Genomic DNA, 26,479 nt, shown 5'->3' on the forward strand with positions numbered 1-26,479 from the left:
GAGCTGGCCAAAGGGCGAGAGGTGAGTGTTGGAGCAAGGTGTGTGAAGGAGGTAGCTGGGAGAGATGGGTTTATCCTGCTCCTCAGGGTGTGAGGGACATGTGTGCAGTGGGATATCTGCTAACAGGGCTCACCTTCATCCTTGGTGAGCTCTGCTCCATCCAAGGACATTGCTCCCTTGGCCCCCACACATCTTACAGCTGGAATATGGGTTAGGTAAATCAGACACACCAAGTTCACAAATACAGGGTAACTGTTTGGAGAGGAGAGGAGGGAGAAAATCAACAAAGACCTTTGATATATTGTATGTCATCTGTACGTGACACTTTGAGACCTTCAAATGCTTAAACTAAAAACCTAAATATAATTTAGTTAGTAAAAATATACCTTAGTTATAATAAAATGATAATAGTGGAACTTGGCAACAGAACAGCTAATAAATACTACACTTTTGAAATGTGCCTGGGATCCAAGTACATACTCTTTTACTGTGTAGTTAAAGCATGTGGCAGGACATGCTAGACCAAGATTTTCTTTTTGTCTTTCCAGTGGAAAACTAAAGTTCTTTGTTTAAGTGAAGCCCATTGGGAATTTTTCTTAAGTAAAACAAGTAGCTAAAGAATTCCATTCCCTTTTGCCAACTTTTTTTTCCTCCTTCAAGCCAAATTATCGATTAATGGGGCATTAAGTAACAAATACTGCCTAGTTAGAATCATACACTTTTTTACTTAGGCTCTTTCAATGCTTTCTTATTGGTGCTTCAAACACAGCTGAATTAAAAGATGAGATATTTTATTGGAAAATACTACCCTTTCTAAACCTTATAAAAAGAAAGGTCAGTAATCTGAAAGTCATTGCATTTGCATACTTACCCCTATTTTTGAATTTTTAAATGGAAAAAAAAAAAAATCTGTACTCCTTTAAGGTCTTCTTCCTGAGATTCATTCTTTGCCTTCCTCATTAGCTGTCTCCATTTCGGTACCCTATCGTTTTGCCAGCAGAGCAGCCCAGTGAATGCTTGACCATATTTTTGTCTGGCTCTAGTGAAACCGTGATCTGACAATAGAATACTTTTCTCTGGGTTTTCCTTCTTCCCCCAGGGAACCATACTTCAAGGGCAACCTGCTTGTCCAGCATATGAACATGTGGAAAATCCACTGCTATGCACTAATGATTTTCAGATGGGCAATTGTTGCTGAAAATCATCCCAAGAGCAGCAGCTTCTCCATTGTAGCACCTAACCACTGTGGGATCACATTGCTTGTAGCTGCTCTGGAATAAACCCTTTGCATTTATGTACAGGGTGGTGACATCTGCTGCATCACACATATGTGGTGACAAAATTTAGGGGAAGAAAAGGAGGTACAAGTTACAGTTGTGGTTATTTTTTGGCCACTGTAACATGCATCAAAATCTGACACTTATTTTAGATTGAAAGTATAAATGTAGGAAAAAGTTGAGCTCTGCCAAAGATTCACAACAGCAAGGCAGAAGCACCCTAAATATTGTCCACAAATTAATAGCTTGGAAAGTTGTGTTTTAAATATTTACAAGAAGACTTGTCACACTCTGGGAGAGAGAAAAATGAGTTTTAAATTTTAAATAACTTCTATTACTGTTCTTAGAATATGCATTCTTTTTAAACAACTTTCACTTTTAATCTGCAATTAAAGCCAAAGTTTTCTTTTAATTTTAAAAGCTTGCCCTTGGACTAAACCAACATGGAACATTTTTAAACATTGATCCAAGCTGCTGTAGATACATTTTATTTAAACCACAGAGCCTGCAGTTGGATTCCTTGCTCTGCCAGATCGGCTATGAACTGTAAGTGTGGCAGTAATGATTGTGGAGTCCTGGATGCTTCACTAACAGTGAGGAGAGTTGTTTTTCTGGAGTTGTTCCTCCCTTTGGGCCCTATTCATGAATGACTTAATCTCTGTCTATGATCAAATGTCGTGCAAGTTACTGCGCACAGAAAAATCAAGGAATGCTTCTCTTTCCTGCGTTCCTTACATGGAATTGCTGTGCCTGCCCAGCAAGCAGTTGGAGAGTGGTAAGGGTGGGAAGCAAGCAGCAACAAAAACACACAGAGAAAACCACTAGAAGCAATATAAAAAGAGTGAGACAAAGAAAACAGAGAAAATTTTGTAAGATCTAGTGTGCAGGTTGGATTGAGCTATGCACAAAACAGCTCCAGCTCGTCCAGGCAGCACCAGCTCGAGGGGAAACTGGGCTTTCAACCGGGGAATGTTACAGGGGCAATTTATTCACCATGAGAAACAAAAGTGTTCCCCAGTAATTTGTCTGCAGTGTTGGCCATAAAGATGATTTCTACTGCATGTTTCTGTTAGCTTGTTTTGTCTTGAAAAGCAAACATTATTGCTTTGATGGGCAGATCTCAAGAATTTCAGGTAGTGAATGCTTCTTAGTCTTTTTATCTTCTTAACCTAATTGCTTGTGTGGTAATTCTGTCCTTTGACAGGATGTTACACCACTTCATTTGAAGCCAAGAGTAAGACTTTCATTACTAGTGATATTGATTACACAATGCATGCCATGAAATGAATTTTTCTTGTGATGTTTTGGTATTTTGTTAGAGATCCAGCAGAATACTGGGGTGAAGGGGTGCACAGCTGTCTCCATATTTATACAGGTCTCTTTCTTACTTTTTGAGTTTCAACAGTTTTCACTTGAGTTAGTTTCTGTTCTCAGTTAAGAGTGAAGAAAGGACTTACATTATCAGAGTTGTTTTTCTCATCACCAACACCCTGCAGCCACTGCTTGAAATTCTGTCTGTGTCTCCGTGCCCTAGTGTGAGGACAGATTGCTATAGCAGGACTCCCACGCCAAACAGTCACTGGTGGCAAATGGGAAATAACTTGACTCAGGTGCTGAACTCCTCCAGCTGTTGATGGGAGTTACACTTGTTTGTCCAGGACAGTGACTGGAATAGTCATTTAGCTCTTTTTGAGATATTTTCCATCCCTTTAGTACTGACAATGGACTTAAAAGATGTAACTCTCTTTTCAGGTAGGTCACGGCTGGAGTATCATTTTAGCTCTAGGAGAGAAAAGATAGAAGAAAGGATAGGGAATGAAGGGAAAAAGAAAACTCAGAGCCAGGAAATAAATACAGATAGGAAAATAAAGAGCAGAAGTTTTGGAAGATTGTAAAGAGAAGATAGTGTTGGGAGAGGACACAGAAAGGGGAATGCGAGATTAAGGACAAGAACAAAAAGAAAAAGGAAAGAAAAGGGATCAAAGGGATGAAGGCAAGAAGATAAAATACTGAGGAAGCAGTTATGGAAATAATGGTAGGAGTGTAACAGGAAAGGGTTCTAGAATAAATTAGAGAAGGGTAGGAGATATCTGTATTTTTAAGTCAAAAATTAGAAGTTTGATATTTTCATTTTCAATGTCTTTGAGAAATGAGGGTAGATAAGCATTCAAGACACTGCCACTCTTCTTGGAAGGAACCTTCGAGTCCAGTTGTGGTGTCCTGGCATTTCTTTCCATGTTACACAGGCTAAGAGCAAATACACTCCCAGGAAAGGGTATGACCTTGCTTAGGATACAAAGCAAATTAATCCAAACTGTTGCTCCACAACTTAGGGCAAAAACACAGCTTAGTCTGGGACTGGGAAATACTCCAGTGATAGTGGCAGTGGTGGCAGTGATGGAGGCGTCTGTTTGTGTGAGGTGTGCGGTTATTAATTTCCGTCTCTTGGTGCATCTGCAATCCCTGACTAAGCTGGACACAAAAGTATAGAATACTTCTCATACTTTGGCTTAATCACACCAAATCCAGACTTTGGCGGATTCTACCAAGACCTGTTTTGAAAACTGTAAGTAGTTTTCAGGCTACTGTGAGACAATTTGGCCAAGTGTGGAGGCTTCCTTGGCCCAGTGTTCCTGAAAGTTTTAACTTCTTTTAGGTCTGCTCCTTTCTGTAATTTTTTCAAATCAGATATTCTCTTTGAAATTTTTTCAAGTCATCACCTGTAAGTTAAAGAGAAAAGTCTTCTTAACCTAATGCATGGTTGGCTGGGGGCAGTGTCTTTGTGCTCCTCTGAGACGAGCATCTGTCAGTAGAGTAGAAAGGACATCACCTGGGATGGACTGGTGGTTTGATCCTGTATGTCAAAACATGCATTCCTATACAGTTCATGGAATATATGAACCTAAAATATGTCATGCCAGATCTGATAATTACACATATAATTTTCAAGTTCAACAAAAGGTTTTGTTTCTTTTTCCCCCATCATTTTTTAAAGAAACAGAATGTATCTGAATTAAAAACATGATTGGTGATGGTGAGTGGGTGGTTCTGTTTACCCTGCCACATTATATAGTACCACTTTTACTCCTTGTTTGGATAGCAGTCACAAGACCCAGATATCAAGCTGTGAAAGTATTTTTCTTGCAGCAGCCTTTCTTTTTTTGGCAGGCAGTGGCTTTGGAGATGCCTCGCATTTTGTCATGTGATTGGACTGCTGATGAGGTTTGTGTGTTGCCTCATTTTCCTGGATTCCATCTGAATTAACTCTTCTTTGGGTCACAGTCATTAGCACACTTCTGAATGAGTGCAATGAACACTAATGCTTAATCTCTGTAAGGAAACACCCTGTAAAGAAGGAATTTGCTTCATTTGTTCCATGTGACTGAAATCTGTTTTCTGTACCTCCAGCTGTCCACATTGAAAAAAACATTCCTTCTTCACAGTAGTATTCCTTCATGAAACAAGGGAAAATGAGGGGAAATTACTTGTATGTAATTGTTCCATCTAAAAATATTCAGCTTAGTCTTGTAAACACATAAACTAGTTCTTTGTAAACAAGCCTCTTAATTTTCTTTAAACTGAGTATTTAGATGTTATGTTAGAGAAGCTAGGTATATCAAACAAATATGGTTCCTATTGCATCAGGGACTTTCTTAATTTTGGTGTTCTAATTGAAGAGATATTTTTGAAATCATGCTAACTTTACAGAAACTAATCTGACTCTGTTGGGTCTAGGCTTTATTCTTCCATCTATCAGCACACTCTGGAACCATTTTCCACTTTAAATGTGCAGCAGTAACAGTATAGCTCATGGACTTTGAAGTGCCCTCAATATTTCTAGTGTGTGATGTGGAAATATGGTTTGGGGTAGTTGAGGCTGGGGAACTGAAGGGAGAGAATTAGGAAGAGGCATCAGGGAAGGAATGAGAGTAGGGACTATAATTTATTCATAAGATTTTGCCTTATTCATGGATAATTTATAACACAAAATACCCTAGACCGAGTAGTATCTTTAAATAGACAAAATTTCTATCCACATCAGAGAAATACTACAGGTCTCCTTTAAAATATAAGATATTCCATAGATGTCACGGAAAAACTATTTCCCTCAGATAACACAAAATTTCACTTTGGCATCCAATATGTATTAATTTTCCCTCCTACAAATAATAGGCAGAGAACTATTAAGTTTACATTTGAGGTGGGAGCACTTGAAATAGAAAACACCTTTCTATCTCAGGCAGTGCTGTTGTGGTTTCTGCTCTGGTGGGCTCCCGCTGCAGGTGCGTGTTCAGCAGGGAGCTGAGCAAGGCCCCTGGGCTGGCAGGTGCTGATGTCTTGTAGAGGGGTGGGATGTCCTGCAGAGCTGAGTTAGAGCCCCCTCCCCAGCAGCACCCTGAGCTCTTTGCACTGCACCTGCTGGCTCTGAGCTGAGGCAGTGAGCACACCAGGCTTGCCACTGACTTGGGTCTGAATTCTGGGTAAATGCACCTTTCCCAAGAAACCAGAATATTTAACAATAAATTGCCTTTTTAAATTTTTTTTATTTTTATTTTTATTTTTTATTATCCAGCAACATGTACAATATAAAGTCCACAAAGGTCATAGAGGTAAATTTTTTTTATTAAATGGAAATACTTGGGTCCAGAAACCATTATGAATCATTTTGGTGTTTTAAGTTCAGGATGCAGGGTAAATTATTCCAAAAATAATGGTAGCCAAATGTCATTCCCTCCAAGTGTTTGTGTAATATCTATTTATCTGTGGGCAGATGACTGCTATGTATAATCAGAGGCAGACTTTTGTCAAATTGAGACTAAGTAAACACAGCTGAACACAAGCAAGTTGGACTACAATTTTTTGAGTTCTGCCAGCACTGTTATGACCTTGAAAATGAATGTTTTTTCAGAGCAATCTGCTTTCAATATGGGAGAATTTTTAGTGTTTCAAATTAACAAGTGTTGACTGCAAATTTGTTCTGTTTAATTTTAATATTTTTGTCCAAATAAATGAAAAGGGTATGATTGTCCAAAGGAGGGCATCCTTTCTGCTGCTTGGAAAGTAGGGATGTTTTGTACAGAAGTGTTTCTTGCATGTATCTATGAGAACAAGAACAACAGTTAGAGCTGTAAACTCATCTGAAACGTCATCATATAATCAGAGAAAATTTTCTATTGTTCGCTTGAAACATAAATGCTTTTTTTTCTGTTCCGTACAAGTAAATGTAGAATTCAGGCAGTAGATTTTATGCCATTACATATTTAGATACTGTTTTCATCATCCTTGAAAACATAAGACTCCTATTTATAACTTTTGCCTATTTTTCTGAACTTTATCCTTCTAAATTTTTTTGTACAGACCCTGTTTTTCTCTGATACCCAAAAAGAAACAAGTCTGATTTTATTGCCAAACAGTACAATTTCAATCTTTGTTTAAACGTGGATTTTCTGCTTTTACAGTACCAATCATTAAAACAAAGAACATTTTGCTCCCTTGATTTTAAAGGTCACAGCATTTGGAGCTCAGAGAGGCTTTGGAGAGAATTCAAATAGGAGTCCTGATCAAAAATTTGTCTTTCAGTAATTACAGCAAGTGAGTGTCATCCATTGCCAATATCTGTGTTTCAAGGCGCTTCTTTCAAAGGGATTTTTTTTTTTTTTCCATTTTAAATGCTGTATAGAAACCAGCTTACATACCAAACTCAGGAGTAGGACATGTGCACAGAGTTGTGGCCAGGGGAAACTTTCACAATGTCTTTGTGCTTCATATTCACAAGTCATTCTTCCCAATCTGCCTCTTTGGCAGGCAGCAATTATCAATTTCTACCCAATTCTTACAGAACAAGAGTTTAATGCCAGCAGCTACACATGCACTGCTCCTCGTATTTGATGGTTGCTGCAGTGTGGCTTTGCAAGCCAAGTGCCATCCCAACAGGTAGTCTTGGATGCTTTTTGAAAGAACTCTTCTTTCTTCAGTTTTCTCTTCCCCTATCCTAGCAGAGAAAGAAAAATGAGGATCCAGTTGGAAATGGGGAGGAAGTGGAAAAAGACAGATGTGACAGAAAAGATGTCAACAGAATTGAGAAGCAATTTTGATTGAGAATTGCAATCACTGGGTATGGCTGAACATTCCTGTATTTTGTTCTCTCTACTGAAATGCAGATTTCACAAATAAAGCAGAGGGTGTTGCTTCCAGGTCTATCTGAGCAATGTGGCATCTTAATGTTAACCAAAATAATATGGAAAAGTCCTTGATGCCAGGTTTTTACACACTTTGTTGTTTTTTCTGGGCAGCTTCTCCTTGGGGTCTAAGGGTGTGGATACTCTCAGTGTCAGTGTCCTGGTTTGTATTCTGGAATCTCTGCTTCACCACAAAGGCTAATGAGTCTTAAAAAAACAAAAATAAAGGAACGGGGCAGGTGTCATCTAAGCCTCAAAGTGGGCCTCTGGGTGTTTGAAGGGTGCAAGGCAAGCACTAATTGCAAAGCTTAGGAGCATTCAGGCAGAACTCACTTTGTGTTATAACAGCCTGAGGCAGCCAGCTGTGTTGGAGGTGTGAGAGGAGGGGTGGGTGTCTGCAGATGGGGCTGTGGGTGGTCAGCAGCCCTCAGGTTGCTTTGAGCAGCTCTCAGGATGCTCCTACCTTGTGGGAACCCAAAACATCCCTCTGGATATCCAAGACGGCCAAGACCTCTGCCAGGGGCCTCAGAAGCCCTGGCACAGAGCCCAAAACACCTGTGGGTTTGATTTACGAACCTGTGGAGCAAATTACCAACCTTGTATGAAGATCTGCAAGCCACAACAGTTTAGGTAGAATGATAGTGAAGTTATCACAGAGTGGAAAAGTAGATTTTGGGGTTTCTAGAATGGGGGTTCAGGAGGCAAGATGGAGGAATCTGGGTGTGTCCAGCCTTTCTCCTTCTTCTTCTTGGCCTCCATCTTCTGCTGTGATGTTGGCACCTTTAGATTGGTTTAGAGTAGAAGCTCACTGTCTAACACAGGTGATAGGTACTGGAAAGTAATTGTAAACATTGTACAGGTAGTTTTTGGTATAAAGACATAACAACACCCCGGGGGCAGGCAGAGTGCCTGGAACTGTCCTGCTGGATGGACCTCGGCAGGGCAGGAGAAAATATTTTATAGATAAGGAACAATAAACAACCTTGAGACCGAGAAATGAAGAGCCCTGACTCCTTCTTCGAGCACCGGGCTGGGAAAAGAGACTTTCAAACTCTTCTCGGGGTCACTCTGACCAGCAAGAGATCCCAGCACTACCTGAGACAGCAGTTGCCTGGGAAGTGCTGTCCAGAGAGAATTTTTTAAAAGATTTGCTGAACCTGGAGTCACAGTTGGGGTTGATGGTGTCTGCCAGCACTAGCCAAGACCTGCCCAAGAGCTGGGTGAGCCACTGCCGGTGCTGCTGGACGGGCTGGTTTTGCCAACACCTCTCTAGTTTGTTGGTCTGAAGTAACATGCTGGTGCCACCCAGCTAGGCTGGATTTTGTGCATCCTGATGAATCCATACTATCAAATAGAGCATTTGCTGGTGGTGCAAGGTCTGTTTGTCCTTTGTTGGAGAAGGACAGTGGGCAGGAATTCAGGCAATGTCCACACATGGGATTTGCTCTGTCTGCTTTGCAGGCCCTTTGCAGAGCCCCATAAACTTCACAGACTGTGATGTATAGGCAATTGTTCTATGGGAAAGCTTTGGCTCACGGGCAAAAATAAAAAGTTCTTGCAAATTAAAGAAAAAGCCTTTCTTGTTATAAAAGTGGAAACAGAAGTACTACTAATAATAGCAGCAAGTTAATTAAAAAACATGAAACAGTTCACAGGGCTTAAAGATTTTGTGTTGTAGCTGCCTGGTTTGCATGGCTGCTGAGTCCTCCTCTTATCCTCTGTTCAAAAGCTCAAAGCCAAGGGTTGAACTGTGTTGGAGGGATCAAAGGATCTCACTTTCTCTTACCACAGTTATTTCCTAAAAAATATAAATGTTTTTTATGTCTGGAGCCATGGCTTCATGTCTCTTTGTTTTCTTTATAGAAGTAGAAATTCAGGATCTTAATTCTTAAAAGGCAGATGAGAATGCAAGGCTATCTGTACAAATATATAATTGTTGCAGATGCTACTTACCCTTAGGAAAACATCTAAGTAGATCAGGGAAGACACATAAAAAAATTCCATAAGTGTGAATTACTCTGAGATAAAGTTAATTTAATTGGTCCTTGAAGAAAATGTTCACAGTGATTTTCAACTGCATCTGTGTAAGGAATTGTGTTCTGTGAATGCTGGTATTTTCTAAATTTTTATTCACATGCCTGTAGCTCAGTTTCCCATTGCAAATCTTGTTGGGTGAAGAGGTTTTGGGGTTTTTTTGGTTTTTTTGGTTTTTATTTATGGTAACATGAAGAAAGACCAATTATTTTTAATGCTAATAAAGCTTCTGAGCTGGTTTTGATTTATAGAGCTTCCAAATTAAGCAAAATTTATAATTTTGAAGTATGTCAGTTGATTTAACCATAAATACCATATGGCTTTACCATAAATATGTATGTGTGTTTTAAGTCTGATATGGCAAACTGTTGCAGGAGAGAATTCCCTGGCAGAAGTCTCATATGAGCTAATATAAAACAAATACATAGGAAATATGACATTATCACCTTCTGCAAATGTCTTACGTATTTTTGAAGCACCTTATGTCTGCACCAACCTGATATTTTTAAACAGTATTCACCCTATTTTGAGGAAAAATGTTACAAGAGCTACTTTAGATAGCATTGTCTTTTATCTTGCAAGCTGACAGCCAGCAATTTAGTTAAGGTTTAGAGGAAGCTATTGGCTTTAACTGCTTTTAGATCCCATTCACTGGTCGATGTGTTGGTACCTTTTTGGGAGAAGTATGTTCAATACCTATGGATAGTATATTTTTTCTGTGGTAATAATACACTGTGCATCAATCACTCATAATCGTATTATGAAATTTTATTAATAAATTTAGTACAAAATTATTTTATAGTATGAAGGGAATGGATTGCTTTTTATCAGTCATTATTTAAAAGATATGTATTATTACTGTCACAATTATTAGTAGTACTATTTTAGTCCAGTGTCTATTTAGGCACAGTGGCTAGTGTAGGTTTTTCAGGTGAGAACTGTTTGCAATGATTTCAGAAAATCATCTTCTTCGCTCAGAGAAGCAGCCTGAGGACATTGCCCCTAGTTCAAAAGCTCTCTGTTTGAAAGCAGATCTGTTTGCCGTGAAATACCGCGGCTTGGGGTCCTCCCCAGCTCAGCAATTGCGAGCGGTTCCTCCTGAGCTGAATGGCAAAGGCTGTGAATGCACCTCGTTGTTATGCAGCGTGTCCTGCAGGAGGGGAGCAGAGCAGAGCTGCTCTCTGCAGCACCACGGAGGCTCTGGAAACCGGGCGGTTGTGCTGTACCAGGAGGAGCAGGCGGCATCCCTGGTCGGGGTGAGCTGTAAGCCCTGTCTCTCCGCAGTTTTGCTGCCATGTAGGTCCATTATCGCGCTGCTGTCACGGCTCGCTGCTCTCTGCCAGTGGATGGATGCTCCGAGCCTGCTACTGCTGCTCATTTACTCAGCCTGAGGCCCGGGGTGCAGGAAATCTGAGCCCAGCCCCTGTCCTGTTATCGGTGACGGTGCTTCCCTGCTGGTTTCTTGAAAATCACTGTCTCCAAAAGCAGCAGTGTGTGTTGAATAACAAACCCCTTCACATTCAGGCTCTTCAGGTTTGGGAACGGAGCCAACATTCTTGAAGAATGATTTAGTGGCCAATAAACATCTGCAAGATCTGTAAGACTGTCAGAAGCAGTAACATTGAAAGTGAAGATCATATCAGCAGCAATTCCCCTGTCCTGACAAGGCATTCAGTGCAAATATTTGTTCAGTCATCCTCACTCTCATTCCTGTTATCACAGACGGTTTCATACATATTGCCAGAGAAGCAATTTCATCTTCTTCCACAAAGCTGTTCACATCCAAGGCCTCTGCAATGTTAAGTACTGGCCTACTACTGTTTCAGGACCTCCCACATGTGCTCCTTCAGAGTGCAGGAACCTCATGTGTCTTGGGCAAAGGCTCTGCTGTGAAAGGGACTGAAAACTTCCAATTAGTGAGCATCTGCAGTGTTAAAGTTTAGCTACTCCTTGAGAATTCAAAACCAGTGTGGCTGATTTATTCCACTGCACCAATCTCCATGATAGCCCAGAGAGGCTTTGAGCTCTTCTTAGTGTGATTCTTCTGCAGGGTTACTGGAATTGCACTGCATTAGGACTCAAACTATTTTAAACATGAGATGATGTTTAGAGTACAGAAGGAGGTGTTTCTGCTTCTTCAAAAGCTCTTGGCAAATAGGCACATCTTCCTGAATAACTCTGGGCATGATGCTCTGCTCCAAGAGCCTTCTGCCTTTTAGTGTACTGGCTCTCGCTCACTCAGTGAATAGGAAAACTGAAAACACAGCCCTTCTTGATAGGCCTCCCAATTTACTAGAATCTCTGAGGGCCTGTTTAAAAGGTGCCTGAGAATACTTAGGTTTGGGAAGAAATCCTGTAATGGAAATAATAACAGTGCAAGTTGTGGTGAGCAGGAGCATGAAGACTGCAATGGCATCACAAGGGAAAGCAGAGGAAACGAAACTGAAGAGCTGACTCAAAAATAATGCTGTCAAACACTAAAATCACTTTTGTCCAGCTGGAGGTGAGAATAATCCACAGGCAGCTCCTTCCCCTGCAGCTCACTCAGCACTTTCCTTCTGCTGATTATTCTGTATATGGTCAGGGAGGTGTGTGACTTCAGCTTTCTGTGTATGTTGCTGATATTCCTTGGGATGCTGAATAAAAGGGTTCCCATCACATTTCAAGCTAGATGAGGAAAGAGATACTTTTCTGACATACATGACCTGGCCTAGTTTGAAAGATGCCTCAAAACCTATCTTGTATCCTCATTGGCTGCTCACTGCTGGTTCTGTACCACCAAAGCCACAGCATGAATGTAGCTGAGCCCCTCTGAGGACAGGATGATTTCATGATGTGCTGTTCAGTGCCACTTGATACATTTTATCTGGCCCTTTTCAAAGTTTAATAAAGGTGTTTTCATAAGGCATCTATTGGATTTCACAAATGGATAAGTAAGGCACCAAACAATTACAATTTAAAGTAATTTTAGCTGTTTAAGACCTTGAGGATGCTCATGGTTTTTTATGCATGCAAAACAACACTCTTGTTTACCTCGTTTGCACCTGTGAGTACTCAGTCATGCTGAAGTTGGAAGCCCAGGCCCTCAAGTCAGAGTCTAGAGACCAGGGAATGTACTGTAGCACCTGTGAAAAGGCCAGTTAGAATGACTTATTGAGCCCCACACAAACCTGTAGCACAAGCAGAGACTGTCAGTCCCTGACATGATGTACTCAATGTGTTAAGTTCATCTGTCTTCTCTCTTCTTGTGTCCTCTTCCTGCAACAGCCTTGGAGCTGCTGTGTCATGGCACCGAGGTTGTGCAGGGAAAGGTGTCACTGACTGCTGCAGGTTCAGCCCTGGCACAGCTCTGTCATGTGCCTGCAGGAAGTGGTGACACAGAAAATACCGTGTGTGATTGTGCTGCTGTATCTCATAGTATGCTTAGTGTGAGGGCAGAATGCTTAGCCATTCCCATTTCTATGCAAACATAATGTAGAAGCAGATACAGGTAGGTATATGAAAATATCTATATCTCCTTGGAGATATAAACAATCTTAAATTTCACACGTAATCCCTGGATTTACAGGATCTGTTGTGCAACAGTTGTCTGGGTTACCGTGAGCCTCTCTTGCAGCTTACAGTCATTTTTATAGCTGTTTGATTGCTGGAGCCCTGCTGATGCACTTTTCTTACAAGCTCCTTAATTTGTAAGCTTATGATCTCACAGCACAGTAGGTTTAGGACACTACTGAGGTGTCTGGGGTTTGGTATTTGCACACGTGTCAGTGGTAGTTTATGTGGATATTAGGAAAATGTTCTTCACCCAGAGGGTGGCTGGGCACTGGAACAGGCTCTCCAGGGAAGCAGTCACAGCACCCAGCCTGCTGAAGTTCCAAATGCATTTGGACAATGCTCTCAGGCTCATGGTGCAATTCTTGGAGCTGTCCTGTGCAGGGCCAGGGGCTGGACCTCAATGATCCTTGTAGGTCCAGCTCAGGATATTCCATGATTCTGTGGTAAGTATTGTGCACATTTCAGTACCCCATGCATTGCGTGGAAGAAGCTGTGTTTAAAGAGACCATATTTGTAATTTCTTTATCTTACAGGTGAATGAAAGAAACTGAATTTTGTCTCTCAGATTCTTTACTCCATGCACCTGGCTAAACAGACCATGGAAATCAGTTCTGACATTCACTGAGAAGTTCCTCCACTTGCCTGAAAATACAGCACCTTGTAATTTAAATTGTCTTTGTACAGCATATGCTTGGCTCCCAGGAGCAGGAGAGGAGCTGGCTCCTGCAAGCAGGGCTGCAGGAATGGGTGGCACGTTTCTCTAAATTCTGCAAGAAGCTTCTGAAAATATCCTGTGTGCATGCATTCATATCATAACATTACACTGCATATATAGGGTCTGCTCCCAAACCCACAGCCAACTAGCATAACAAAATCAGATTTTACTGCTGTCGTGTCAGCCTAGGGTTGAAATATGGCTTTGAAACCCTCCCTTTCACCCTGCTTTTTTAATGAAAAACAATCGTGCTGGAGTGTAATAGTGCTTACCCTGGCTGCATTTGACTTTAGCTTTTTATTTTTAAAGCCTTATTTTAGTCTTTAAGAGCTCCCAATTAAAATCTTTAGATCCAGAATGAAAGACTGAACGTGCCTGCCTGCACAACAGCAACTTTCTTGGGTGGGAGAAGGATATTTTTGTATTAAAAATAAAGAAAGTTTATATAGTGGTATATTTTCTCCCTTTATATTCCTTACTCCTATTTTTCCTGGTGAATCTTCATTTGCCATTTTGTCATTTTCTTTTTTTTTCTTTTTTGTAACATCTAGTCTTTCCGCTATTTCTTTTTTCTCTTCCTCTTCTCCTTTTTCCTCTTTTCTTTATTTCACCCTCCCCCTTACCTGCTGCCTAATGTGGTTTTCAATGTTAACCCCTAATGGTTTGCAACAGAAGGGCAAACCACTTCACCTGATGAGTCAGCAGAGCACGTGTTGTGAATCCCTTCCCAGATAACACACACACACAAGAAGCCTAGGTCAGATGTTCCTTTATGCATTGTGAAATGCATGTGGGAGACTATCACCAAGGAATCTGACAACATTGCACGACTCAATGAGGAACATGCCAACTCAATGAGAAAAAAATGTATTTCAGTCAGCTTTGCAGCAAATTTGTAAAGAAAAAAAAAACCGTATAACCATCAGTTTGTTAACAGCTCACCTCAACACTCACAGCCCCAGCTCCCATTATAGGCTCTGCTAAGGTCTGGCTGAGAAAACAAGACTCCCACAGTGCCCTGAATCTCACCAAGGAGAACACATTGTCACTGGTCAGGGGAAATCTGGAGTCAGCTGTGACAGCCTGAACAATGAAGTGATTTACACCAGTTTTTTATCTATTTTGCTAACTCATAAATTCTTACATTCATGTGCATAATTCAAGACTCTAAGACCATTTGCACCAAGCCTACTATTATGTGGGGCTTTCAGTGCACTTATTAATGCAAATATTAATATAGACTTGCAAACTCAGTTCTCTTTTATTATTTATAAAATGCACCTATCACAGTCTCTGTGGGCATGTACACTCATTTTATAAAAATCACATGTATTGAAATGTAATTAGATGCCTACTCCCACTGCAGCAGGCTCCAGGCTGCCTGCACAATGTAAAAAAGTCTTTGGATGCTCAGATACTCAGCAAAAAAACTTGATTGTTAGCAATCCTTCACAGTTAAAGCTGATATGTGAAGTTTGATGCAAGAAACAAATTGCAAGGAAGTATTTTCGCAGGAAAGGTTTAGTCTAGGGCACAATGGAAAAGGGATGTTTCTAACATTGGCAAGACCCACCATACAGATCTTAATAGAAGATGTCAGACCAGGGCTATAGCTGTTCCTCAGAAAAAACCCACTGGTTGAGCAGGGAAAAATATTCACTCTAGTGGTTACTGTGGACATAAATTGTCATTATGCAGTTTGTTCATCTGAAAGGACGTAACAGCTGATGACAGGTCAGTTGTTATACTTGGTGTCCCTGGGAAGCCAAAGGAGTGAGGTAACAGGGTTGTGGCGGTGACTTCATTACAAGCTGCTCTGTAACCTCCTCCTGGAAGAAAGAGAGCAGTGGTAAAATAAAGCTTTGCTGAAAAGGAGCTTTCTCTAGAGCCTGGGCCCAGAGCTCATTCGTGCAGGTTTCTGACAGCTTTCCTCCTCCCACCCAGCTAAAGGACATGGCAATAAATCTTTGTCAGTAGAAATCCAGTACACCCCTGAGATGGGACCAGCTGTGATTGGTATCCTGCCCTCTCCAAGGTCACGCTGCCATGCTGTGTCTGCAGCCATAGGTCACCTGAAACTCCAGCAGGGACTTTCATTCCTCCACCTAGAGGTTCTGCTGCATGAGCGCTGCCAGACCCAACCAGATGGTTTCACACAGACCTTCCCAGCCCAGGACCTGCTTTGGGGCAGGAGGGGACTCACAAGGGACAACACTGAAGGGGTCCCATGTGGAGGTGGCCTGGGGTCTGCAGGAGATCAGCTGCCAGGGCGTGTTTAGGGAATATTTCTGTAGGAGACTCTGCGGTTTGGAGTCTCTTCCAGCATGAGCTCTCCTGTCTGCACTTCTTCATAATTCATCCTTAATAGGTCTACTGTCCCTGAGGAAACTGGGAGGATGGTGCAAAAGGAAAAGGGTTTTAGGAGTTTCAGTGCTGGGTGGGATGAGCCCTGTCTGTGTGTGGAAAGCCTGTGGTAGTGTGGGTCTCTGGCTGAGCAGTTACCCATGTTTACAGGCTCTTTTGTCTGTTTACATTAGGCTCAAAATGGGAGGCTGCAAGTGTAAATATGGGATGGCCAGTTCCTTCTTCCTCCAATTCTAGCTAGAGAAGCTGAGGTTTCCTTGTTTTTCAAAACATGCTGTAGTTTTTGCACCAAGATTAAATGACATTTTTATAAGAGCCCTGGCCTGCTGCTTTGGGCTGCAGTTTCCCCTCCCTTGCATTGCTGAGCAGCCTGGGCTAAGCCACGTTCCCTCCCTAGATGTGGGTGAATATTAGTGGTGTTGTGTGGTTCACAGTTTACTTTGGGATCCTTCAGAGGTAAAGGAGTTGTGTCAATGCCGAAGAGCACAGGATTATTAACTCAAATTAACCCAACTTTGTTCTTGGAGAAACAGAGATCTGAAAGTGTTATGCGCCCTGAAATTGTGGTTTGGAAAATACTGGGATCAAGGTGTGTATGAGTATGTGACCTACAGAAATACTTCATCTCCCCACTAAGTTACTCACACATGTAATGTTCATTTTTCCTTCAGCTGTCCCAGTTTATTTCCCGTTTCTCCTTCTTTTTCCTCTACTTGCTTGTTTTGAAAATGCTGGTCAACACATGTTAAGCCAGAGTCTCCAAAACCAACAAAAGAAAGTTCTGGAGAGGCAGTGAGAGAAACAACTGAATAATGCTGCCAATTTTAAAATGAAGATAAGTTATACAGGACCTTTTATTGAACCAACAAATGTTTTATAGTGCTCACCAGTTGAGGCCAGCAGTTCTTTTTTTCCCCCCTCTATTTTAAGCTAGAAGATGTGTAATTCACCAGGAATCTGTACATGTTTAAGTAGCTTCAAAAAATACGACGGTCATGTGAGACTGACCTACTGTGCCTTGACTTCTATGTCCATTTTTTCCCCACTACATAATGTTCTGTACCCTTCCATCTCTGTCTTATTCCCTCATTCACACATTCTTTCCCCTGTTGGTTTCAAGCCATCTTTGCTTTGTCAGTGTTACCTGATAACACAAAGCAGGGCTTGAGCCAGTTGTTGTGGCTCAGCTGGAATCAGGGTGAGTGGGGGAGCAATGTGAGGCTGCTTGGTGCTGCCTAAGGGCTCAGTCCTGCCTTCCCTGTTCCCCGCAGGGCCTTAGGGTGTACTTCATCACTGCACACATGCAGTGCTTAGTTTAGAATTCTCAAATCCAAATGATAAAATCTAACTGTAATTAACATTATTTAGCACACCCCTGAAGTCGTCCAAATATATTAAAAAAAATATTAGTCTGGATGCAGTGAACAGTAAGGGTCTGAGTTGTTCTGAAATGTTTGAACGTGCTGCAAGCTCTGTGTCACCAGAGAGCCTTTGTGCATAGTAAATTGGAGGTGTGTGATTCTCTTGTGCAGTTTAAGGTTGGTTTGCCTGCAAGAACCCTGGGCTTCATTTTCTTTGGCTAGTCCTTGCTGATAGCAGAAGAGCAAAGGAAAACATTTTAAATATAAGAGGAATCCTGGAAAATTCTGTTCTTAAATGCTTTTGAAATAGTCAAAATATTGCCTAGGCAGTAGTTTGACTTTGGACTTCTGAGTCTCATTTACATCTCTGCTAAAATGGGACAGCAGGCTACCTTGCAAGAGAGTTGTCAGGATCAGTGAGTTAATATTTATGAAGAAATTTTATGGTGAAAAAAAAGATGCCATGTATATTATTAATAATTATGTGAGTCCTGAAAAATACCATGCTGTATCACAAAGCTGGTATTGTCTGGTGTCTACACTCTTGGCACTATGCCCTACAGTAAACTGTATACTGAAAACTCATACTAATGGAAAGGTATACAGAATTCCTTTGGTAGGTGATTTATAGTGACTTCCTATTATAAACAAGAGGGAACAAATATCCTGCCTTGCTGGTTTCTTTGGGTGGATGTTGAGAGCAGAATGAGACATTCTTGGCCAGGCCAAAGCAATTCTCTGGATCCTTACAGAATGAAGCACCAGAAAGTGAGGTATAAATGACAACCCCTAATTTTAAATGATTAAATTTCTATTTTCACAGTGTTTAAAACTTTCTGGCTACAGAGTAAATGACCACTATTTTAAGTGATTTCCAAACCTGTAGCAAAAAGGTATTTCTGAGGTTTAATATTAAATAGATTTATTATAGAATCTCAATATATGTTGAAAGCCTACCAACATCCTTTGACAAGAAGCATAATCTTTTCTGAGATGCTACAAACCACCTTCAGCAGCAGCTTCTTCTGATTTCAATTACTAAATATGCTATTGAGCACTACTGTTGTTTGTTTAGGAAAATTATTTGTGCTGGCCAGTTGTATGCTGTTAAAATGTATTTATGTCTGTGTGTAGTATTTTTAACCTTAATAATTTTTTAATCAAATGAATCTTGGGAATGATGTGGAATACAATAATTCATCAGTGCTGGCTTTTCCAGGAGTCACTTGACACACTGATCTAAGCTTGACCAGTCTGTGGGGGTTTAGATTTGTGTGACAGCTTGCCTTGATCTGACTATTGGGAGAGCCCCACTCTTTAGGAAGAGACCAGAGGTTCTGCCTCCGAAGGTGTATGAGGTCAAAGGTAACCAAAGGAGAGAACAGCTCTGGTCACCTTTGGCACCTCAAGGCTGGTAAAGTGCTGCTTCTCACATTGTAGAGAGAGGGTCGTGAGTGGAGTGCCCATTAGCACTTGCTCTGGGGTGAGTCCTCAGCTGAGGCTACTTGGTGAGGTTCAGGATGCTCCATTGTTTTCCCATTCCTTTCATCACCATTTCCAGAGAGGCTACCCAGCCCCAGTGCCATTTCCTAATTGCCTCAGAGATTAAATCTAGGGATGTGGTGTGTGATGGTCAAGCAAATGAACATTTTCCATTTTGAGAGTGCAGTTCTTTGATTATTTTCATGGAGCAATCTCACCAAAATGTTGCTTTTACAGTTGAAATATACGTTGCGATTCTTGTGAAGGTACCTCGAATATTAAAAGCTTCAATTATAAAAATCTTTAATTAGTAGTTGGAGGCAGAGCAGATAGATTACAAAAGATGAAGAAAAAGCAAAATATTGGTAAGACTCACCATTTTGCAGTTTTTTAATATGATTGATAACATTTTGTCATCTATGTTCTTTCTCTGGGGACTGAGGAGCCAGACATGACCAGCCTGCATTTCTTCCAGGCTGAGCTAAGCCATTAAGGCTGTAGTTATACTAGCAGTGTCTAATGTCTCTATATAAAAATAGATATGAATCATTGATATACTGAATAGCCAAAGGAGAGATATGGTCCTCCCCCATCCAGCTCTCAGCATATCCACATGGATGATAATGCTGTCCAAAGGACAAAGTGTGAGGAAGGGGCCACAGAACAGGACTCGGGGATTTGGCTTTGCAGCAGCATGCAGGGATATTGGGCTGCAGTGTTGAATAGAATGGCTGAATCCACTCGTTGGGGAACATCTCTGTTCTTTATGAATGGAGTCCAGACAAAAAAGGATACCAATTTATGTGACTTAGGGTCACATAAATTTATGTGGGGTTCACTTCACATTCATAGCATGTGAAGTGAACCCCACTTTCGCTTTGAGTCACATCAAGTTGGTTTGACTGGCAAGATGTCAAGGAGAGCGTAAGGAAAGGTCTTTGTCTCTCTCACTGAGGTTATCCCCAACCAAAAAAAAAAAGGTAATACTTATTTCCTTTGCTAAAGGCTGTTCAGACACAAGGGAGCTGCTTGGATGCTGTGGTAGTGCAAACTGGCATATGCTGTCAGAAGTTTGGTATAGCAGAAAAGGATTTTTGGCAAGAAAAAGAGGGCTTGTTCTTTGAAATTATGGATTTTCAGACTTCATTGTAGTAACATGCTTTAAGAGCAGTTATTAACCAGAGCTTTGCAAATTATCAGTGATGGTTTTATTTTAACCTAGCTTTGAGTTTCTTTGACATAAATTATTTATTTGAAAAAAACATAAAATCTGAACAGAATAAGAAAATATATGTGATTCAGGAAAAATCTCCAGCAAAGTTAAAGAATGGGCAGCTCATTCCCCCTGGATTTTATTTTTTAGTATTGCTACTGCTTTTATATATCATGGGCAACATGCTTTCTTTGAGAGCTGGCTAAACACCAGTAAAAAATATTTGCGAATACTCCTTCAAATAAACGCTGGAATTGGAATGTGTGTCACCATTCACACCTACTTCCCACAGAAGTTTGTATAAGCAATTTTTTTGTTCATAGGAAATATTTTCCAACAGCAAAAGAAACGGACAGATGCTTGAGAGAGGTGTATTTATATCCAGGTTTGCTCTGGCCATGATGTTCTCTATTACTTGCCATTTCCATTTCTATACCTACTGATCTGTTCAGTCCCAAATATCATCTTGAAAATTGTCTCTAATTAGAAAAAACAATGAAGCAGGGCTGAAGAATTCTTCATAGCCAAGTACAGTGTGAAAAAATGAGACTTTTTGTGTCATCCAGTATCTCTTTATGGATCAAATGTTTCTTTTCTCCTTCGTTCCTTTCTCTGCTTAGGCTGGACTTCCCCTTCTTGAATCCTATTCAAGCATTGTTCTAGGAAATATTAAGAGATACTGATTTAAGCTATGTGCTTTTGGAACAAAGCTTAAATCTTGGTCACCTGGGAACATTTATTTATAAAGCTGTTTTTTAAAAGGATGAAGGCCTGCTGGATCAAACAGGCAAACAGCTGATCTCTGAAATTGCAGCTGGTCTCCCTGTGGTTCTTTAGTGGGACTCCAGCAGTCACCTCCAAGTACTGGGCAGTGCAGCTGAGCTGAGTTTTTGGCTGTAGGAGACAATGGGCTGCTGGCTGTGGTGGGCAAGGTTGCTCCTAAGGGAAGGGCTACCAAGGGTTATTCCACTGGAAACTCTGTTTAAAGACAAGATCAACTTCTAACTAATAACCTGATGGAAATCTAGCAGTAAGGTTGATTTTATTTAGGAATCTGGCCTCACAAAGATGTACATTACTTTTTGAGATTGATGTTGTGTTTAGAGGCTTTTTGGGTCTTGTAGCCATTAGTGCTCATGCTATTGCTGTTTCTTTGGTTTGACCTGTTTTCCATAGGAATTGCAGTTGGGCATTGGCTTCTTGCTCCTCTATAATGTATTTCTGTGTCAGGATAGCAAACCCACTGAATAAAGCTTATACATTTCTGTAAATATTTCTGGCTTCTCTGGGACGTGAGGACTTAGTGAATGAACAAATATGACTCTTGATGAGGAAGTGTAGTTCATGCCTGTGATGCAGTTTCATCTCTGAGGGCTGTTGACCAGGTGTGCTTGTTACTTGTGTCCCTCTCAGCTGCCTCTGTGACTGAGGCACTGCCTGGGCAAGGGGAGCACTGAAACCCACACACATCATGTGTGCATGGTGAGAGTCCTATTTTTAGTGCATACTAGAAGGCATTCACTGAAAGGCAATGAAGCTGATTTTTATTTTTAGGTTTTGCAATTCCTTATGTCCTTGGTATTCAAAACATAAATATGTTTTGAAGAGCTCCTCTATTGCCCTGAAAAATGTGGGTGAACCTTCAGGAACAGCTACACCTTCAGTGTAGCTTTCTCCAGGAAGATGCCTGCATGAAGCTTGTCCTTTATGTGTGTCAAAGCAAAGATTTTCTTTTAGATCTGGTAGCAAATTTGGAATAAATCTTGGGTTATGTTTCAATATGCCTATTCCCTGAACATGCTTGTTTTTAAAACTATTAAAATAAAATAGACTTTTCTTTTCCTGTTTTCAGAAAATCTGGAGAACGGACCAAATAAGTGTGAAAGGTGAGTAAGGGACTTCACAGTTTTCCAAAACTATTGTTGCTATTGCAGTTTTCCTGACATCATGTAGCTATGTAAGATGTGTGTGTAAATATTTATTATTGCTTGAATCTAGTGCAGCTAACAGAAGGGGACCCAGCAAAGATGAGACGTACTGGAAGGAGATCAACGCAGCTATGGCCCTAACGAACCTTGCCCAGGGGAAGGACAAACTGCAGGGAACCACCAGCTGCATCATTCAGAAATCATCACATATATCAGAAGTAAAGACTGTTAAAGTGCCATTAGTTCAGCAGTTTTAAGGGATGGGTCCTCTTTCTTTTTCACATCAAACAGACATTTCCCTCACAGGATTTGTTTTCAGCAAAATCCGGTTCACAGACAGGGGGAAAATGTGGAAAATAGGTCCCTTTTTACAGAATGGTCAGTTAAAAAAATTAAGGTCCCTTCTGACTCAGATGTTTTCATTGTATTAAATGAAATGTTCAACTGCTTCTATAAAAGGCATGTAAATTATAAAAACCCTGTTTTTATCAAAACATTAACTTATTTTATGTTAATCGAAGTGCGCATAAGATGTTTGCATTGCTATTACAGTAAGTGCCTTGCTTTGAAAAAATAAGCTATAACGTGGGCATAGTACAACAGTGGTATGCCTCAAAATGACAATGCCATAATGCTTAAACTTTGTATATTATTCCAAGTGGGCTTAAGCAGCCGAGGGCTAAACACATTACTGCTGAAGGCCCTGGAGAGTTGTGCTTATTTGACTTGTACAAATTGATGAGTCTTAATGAAATTGTTACATCATTCTCACTCTCTTTTTTTTAATCAACAGTGTTATAAAAATTGTACAGTATGTTTTGTCAAAGTGACAATAAGGTTGTTATGCATGTTTCTTACCTGTATTCAGTATATTAAAATACCAAAACCATTCCTTTGAAAAGTGCAATACTCTAGAACACACAAATTTAGGAAATAAGTTAATTGTTCAGATTATTTTGAACTTATACATATGCTGTGTTGCTCATTAAAGATTTCTAGTTGAGAAGGTTTTAGTCAGACTAGTTGTAAATTCAAGTTGAATTTCTATAATTTTAAAGCTTTACTAGTGACTTACTGAAGTTTTGATAGAAGTAAAATTGGTTTCTTCTTGTACAAAACTAAAACTCTAGTGCCATTCAGAAATGTTTCCATGGTGGAACTTATTACTTTAATGTGGTTCAAACATTTTTATTTTGTATGTACTGCATAAATAAGGACAGTTGATTGACATTTCACATTTCAGTAAGAAAAGCCTATAATATAAACGATCAAAGCCCAAACAAGAATCACAGAAGGAACTGTAACATTGAAAAATCTCAGCATTTAAGGCAGGAGGGTTTTAAGAAGATACTAAACCATGTATTAAATGTCATGTCTCTAAAATTGACTGCTATTGAGTGTAATAACTGTCATAAAACCAGGTTTATTTTAAAATTTTATCTGGAGGTGTACAAGTTATTTTTAAGTCATATAACAATAGTCTAATGAGGTTTACAGTGCTTGAATAAACAGTGGCAAAGCCAAAACCAATTTATACAGAATCTGTTACAGAAAACTGGAAAAGAGCTGATTGTTGCTAGGATTTGGATTTTTTCCTGTGGGTATCCTGTCAGGTTTTTTCCTACTTATCCCTTTCCTTGCTTCTCTTTCTGGTGAGCCATCAATGAACAAGACAAGACTTCAGTTCTGCTCCTGCTGAGTTTAATGGCAGAACTCCCACATCAATGGAAGCAGGACTATGCTAATGATGTAACTAACTTGCAAATAGAGGCTGTTTGAGTTGCACTAAAATAGTCAAGACACATTGCAAATATCAGACTTGGTGTGACTTCTTAGGAAACTTCTTGATGTAACATAACGTTGTTGGTTTTATTTAGTGTACAATGAAAATTATTTGATATGAAAATATTTTGTACATATATATTTTTACTTTGTTTTCTAAATTGCTGATTTGCATTGACTTAAAGTGCCAAGCAAGAAATGTATGTTGTGACTGTATGAACAGTTGAAGTATGTTTTACTGACTTGCATCATTATATGTCTAAGATTCCATGACATTAATTTTTAATACTTTACTGGATTTTGGCATAATAATGTGAGTTTATAACTAATAGCAGAGAGTTAATACTTCACTTTTGTTCATACTATTATAAGTTATTCTGGTATTAAATATTTTGTGACAATAAATTCATGGTTTTGACAAACTCTTCTGTTAGGAATATTCAGTGTTTTTGTCTGTATAAACAACAAAATTTGTCATGTAGAAAGGGTACTTTTGGGGACTCCTCTGAAGTAAAACTGGAGAAGGCAAGCCATTGTATAAACAACTTGTTAATGGTTCTCTTTTCCAATGATCAAAGCACAAGAATAATCTGTAAAACACATCAAGTGGGTTTTAAATTTAAGAAATACTTGGCCTAATTTCTTGTTACTGTTTCCTTTAATTTATTTTTTTTTCTACTGCTGCTTTAGAGTTTTCTGAAAACACAAATTCTGATGAATTATGTGTGTGTCTTTTTTAAATAACGAAAGTCATGATCAGTGCTGAGCCAACAGCTAATGAAAACTCAGTAATTATTTATGATATTGGAAAAACAAACATTATTACTATTGCTCTTCTTTGTTTCAACATATGTAACCATTTTAGTAAAATAAATAACTGCAAACAACATCTTGCTGGTTTGAATTAAATATTCATTTATCTGTCCTTAGGCATTTGCATTTCTGGTTTCCTGTAATAGTCAGGGTTTCCCTGTACTGGGACACAAGCCCGTGATGGGCAAGGACAAAACAGAAAAGTTATTCTGATCCATACACCTCGTGGTACATAGTTGTGTGAAGTAGTTTAGCTCATACCCGACTGCAGCAAGGTTTGAGTAGTGACTACTAATGACAGTGTGGCATGATGCTGATAAATCCTCCACATGAGAGGAGTGCAGGGGGAGGCCATAGCTACTCACTGACCTGAGTCCCTGGAGAAGGTCCATCCATTGGGAAAAACTTTGGTCATTTACAGTTTTTTCGGCGCACAGGCTACATTTGCCTACATTACCCTGTGTGGATGTTTGGCTGGGGAACCTCGGTGGAGAAGAAGTCAGCCCATCCAGGAGCTCAGTGCTCATAGTAGAGAGCCCAGTGCAAGTGATCTCTTAACTTTTGTGCCTTGGCAAAGCTGCTCCACTTGTGTGGGAGGGGTGATAGCTCAGATTTGGGGGGCAATCAGCACTTTCAGGTCTTATGTCCTGTTGATTTGTGATAAAAATGTACTTCTGCAACACCTCTGGCCACCCAACATGTCAGTGGAGATCTGGATATTCAGCTGATACGTGAGTTCCTGAGGGAGTATGTACAGCCTGACTTTTGCTGTTGGGAATGTGTAAAACACCCACATCTTAATGATGCTGAGCTACTTGGCACCTACTTTGTACCCGAGTCTGACATGAAGACACCAACTCAATCTGCTCCCACCTACTCTGTCACATCATTTGCCAGAGCTGAGCACTCCAAACTGTTATAAACCACTGAGTAAGGGGAGCTCTAATTTTCAATTCAGTAGTTAGAATATTTCTCGGGCTCAGGATTGCAGACTCTCCTAGCACCACACAACTGCTGCAGCCACTGAGCTATAGTTCTCACTTTGTAGCCTCATATCCTCCACTGGTGACCTAATGCATAAATACATATGCCAGGTATATTCCACCAAGGAGACTGAGACCAAGTCCCAGGTTAACACAATTTTGAGGACATTTGATAACTTGGTGCCTTATATTTTAACTTGGAGTTTGGCAAAGGATGGCAGCTAGACTTGGATACCCACACGCAAGTTTGTGAAGTGGCCACTGTACTATGAGCTAGAAGGAGAAGGTGGGGCAGGAGGTTGATAACATGTCTGTACTGTGAAAGGAAGAATGGATTTAGCTTTGGCTATGGGAAATGCTATGCAGGCTTAAACCCCTTTCTTCATGACTTCTTTACTCAGAGAGATTTTCATTATATTCCCTGGCTTTGATGAATTATGTTTTTTATCTACCTAAATTATTCATCAGTGGAGATCAACAACACCAAATGTGAACTGCTATTACAGGAAGAAGCTTTGGTTATAAAAATAATCATGAGCTTCTGGAATTCGCTGTACTTTTAATGCTCAGAAAGTCCTTCTTTTTACCCTGTGTGTCATTCCCAGGAATAGGAGACAGTTTAGGAATCGTTCTGCATTAGTCAAAAGGAGCCCTGCACCAGGGAAAGGCCTTGGTGACTGCCATGGGGATGCTCTGAAATGCCAGGGAACTGCCTTCTCTCCCTAATTCAGCACAATGAGTGGTGAATGAGGAATCACTGGCATGAGGAATCCCTCAGGGCCAGTCAGGGAGC

General features: G+C 40.3%; 1 protein-coding gene across 4 annotated transcripts in view; it reads left to right on the plus strand.

Moving 5' to 3' along the window:
- The window catches only part of MKX (mohawk homeobox), a 50,291-nt gene extending 25,512 nt beyond the window's left edge, over positions 1–24,779 (plus strand). For 3 of the 4 annotated variants that reach the window (XM_071428759.1, XM_071428763.1, XM_071428760.1), the window contains 2 exons: positions 22,033–22,066; positions 22,179–24,779. In XM_071428759.1, coding sequence (XP_071284860.1) covers positions 22,033–22,066; positions 22,179–22,365 — 221 coding nt within the window. In that variant the 3' untranslated portion in view covers positions 22,366–24,779. The remainder of the gene's footprint in view (positions 1–22,032; positions 22,067–22,178) is intronic. The other variant, XM_071428762.1, reaches the window with a different exon arrangement.
- The last annotated feature ends 1,700 nt before the right edge of the window (positions 24,780–26,479 follow it).

The sequence above is a fragment of the Agelaius tricolor genome, unplaced genomic scaffold (assembly GCF_023055355.1).
Source record: "Agelaius tricolor isolate 1412-34295 unplaced genomic scaffold, bAgeTri1.0.p SCAF_6, whole genome shotgun sequence".
NCBI classification, from domain to species: domain Eukaryota; kingdom Metazoa; phylum Chordata; class Aves; order Passeriformes; family Icteridae; genus Agelaius; species Agelaius tricolor.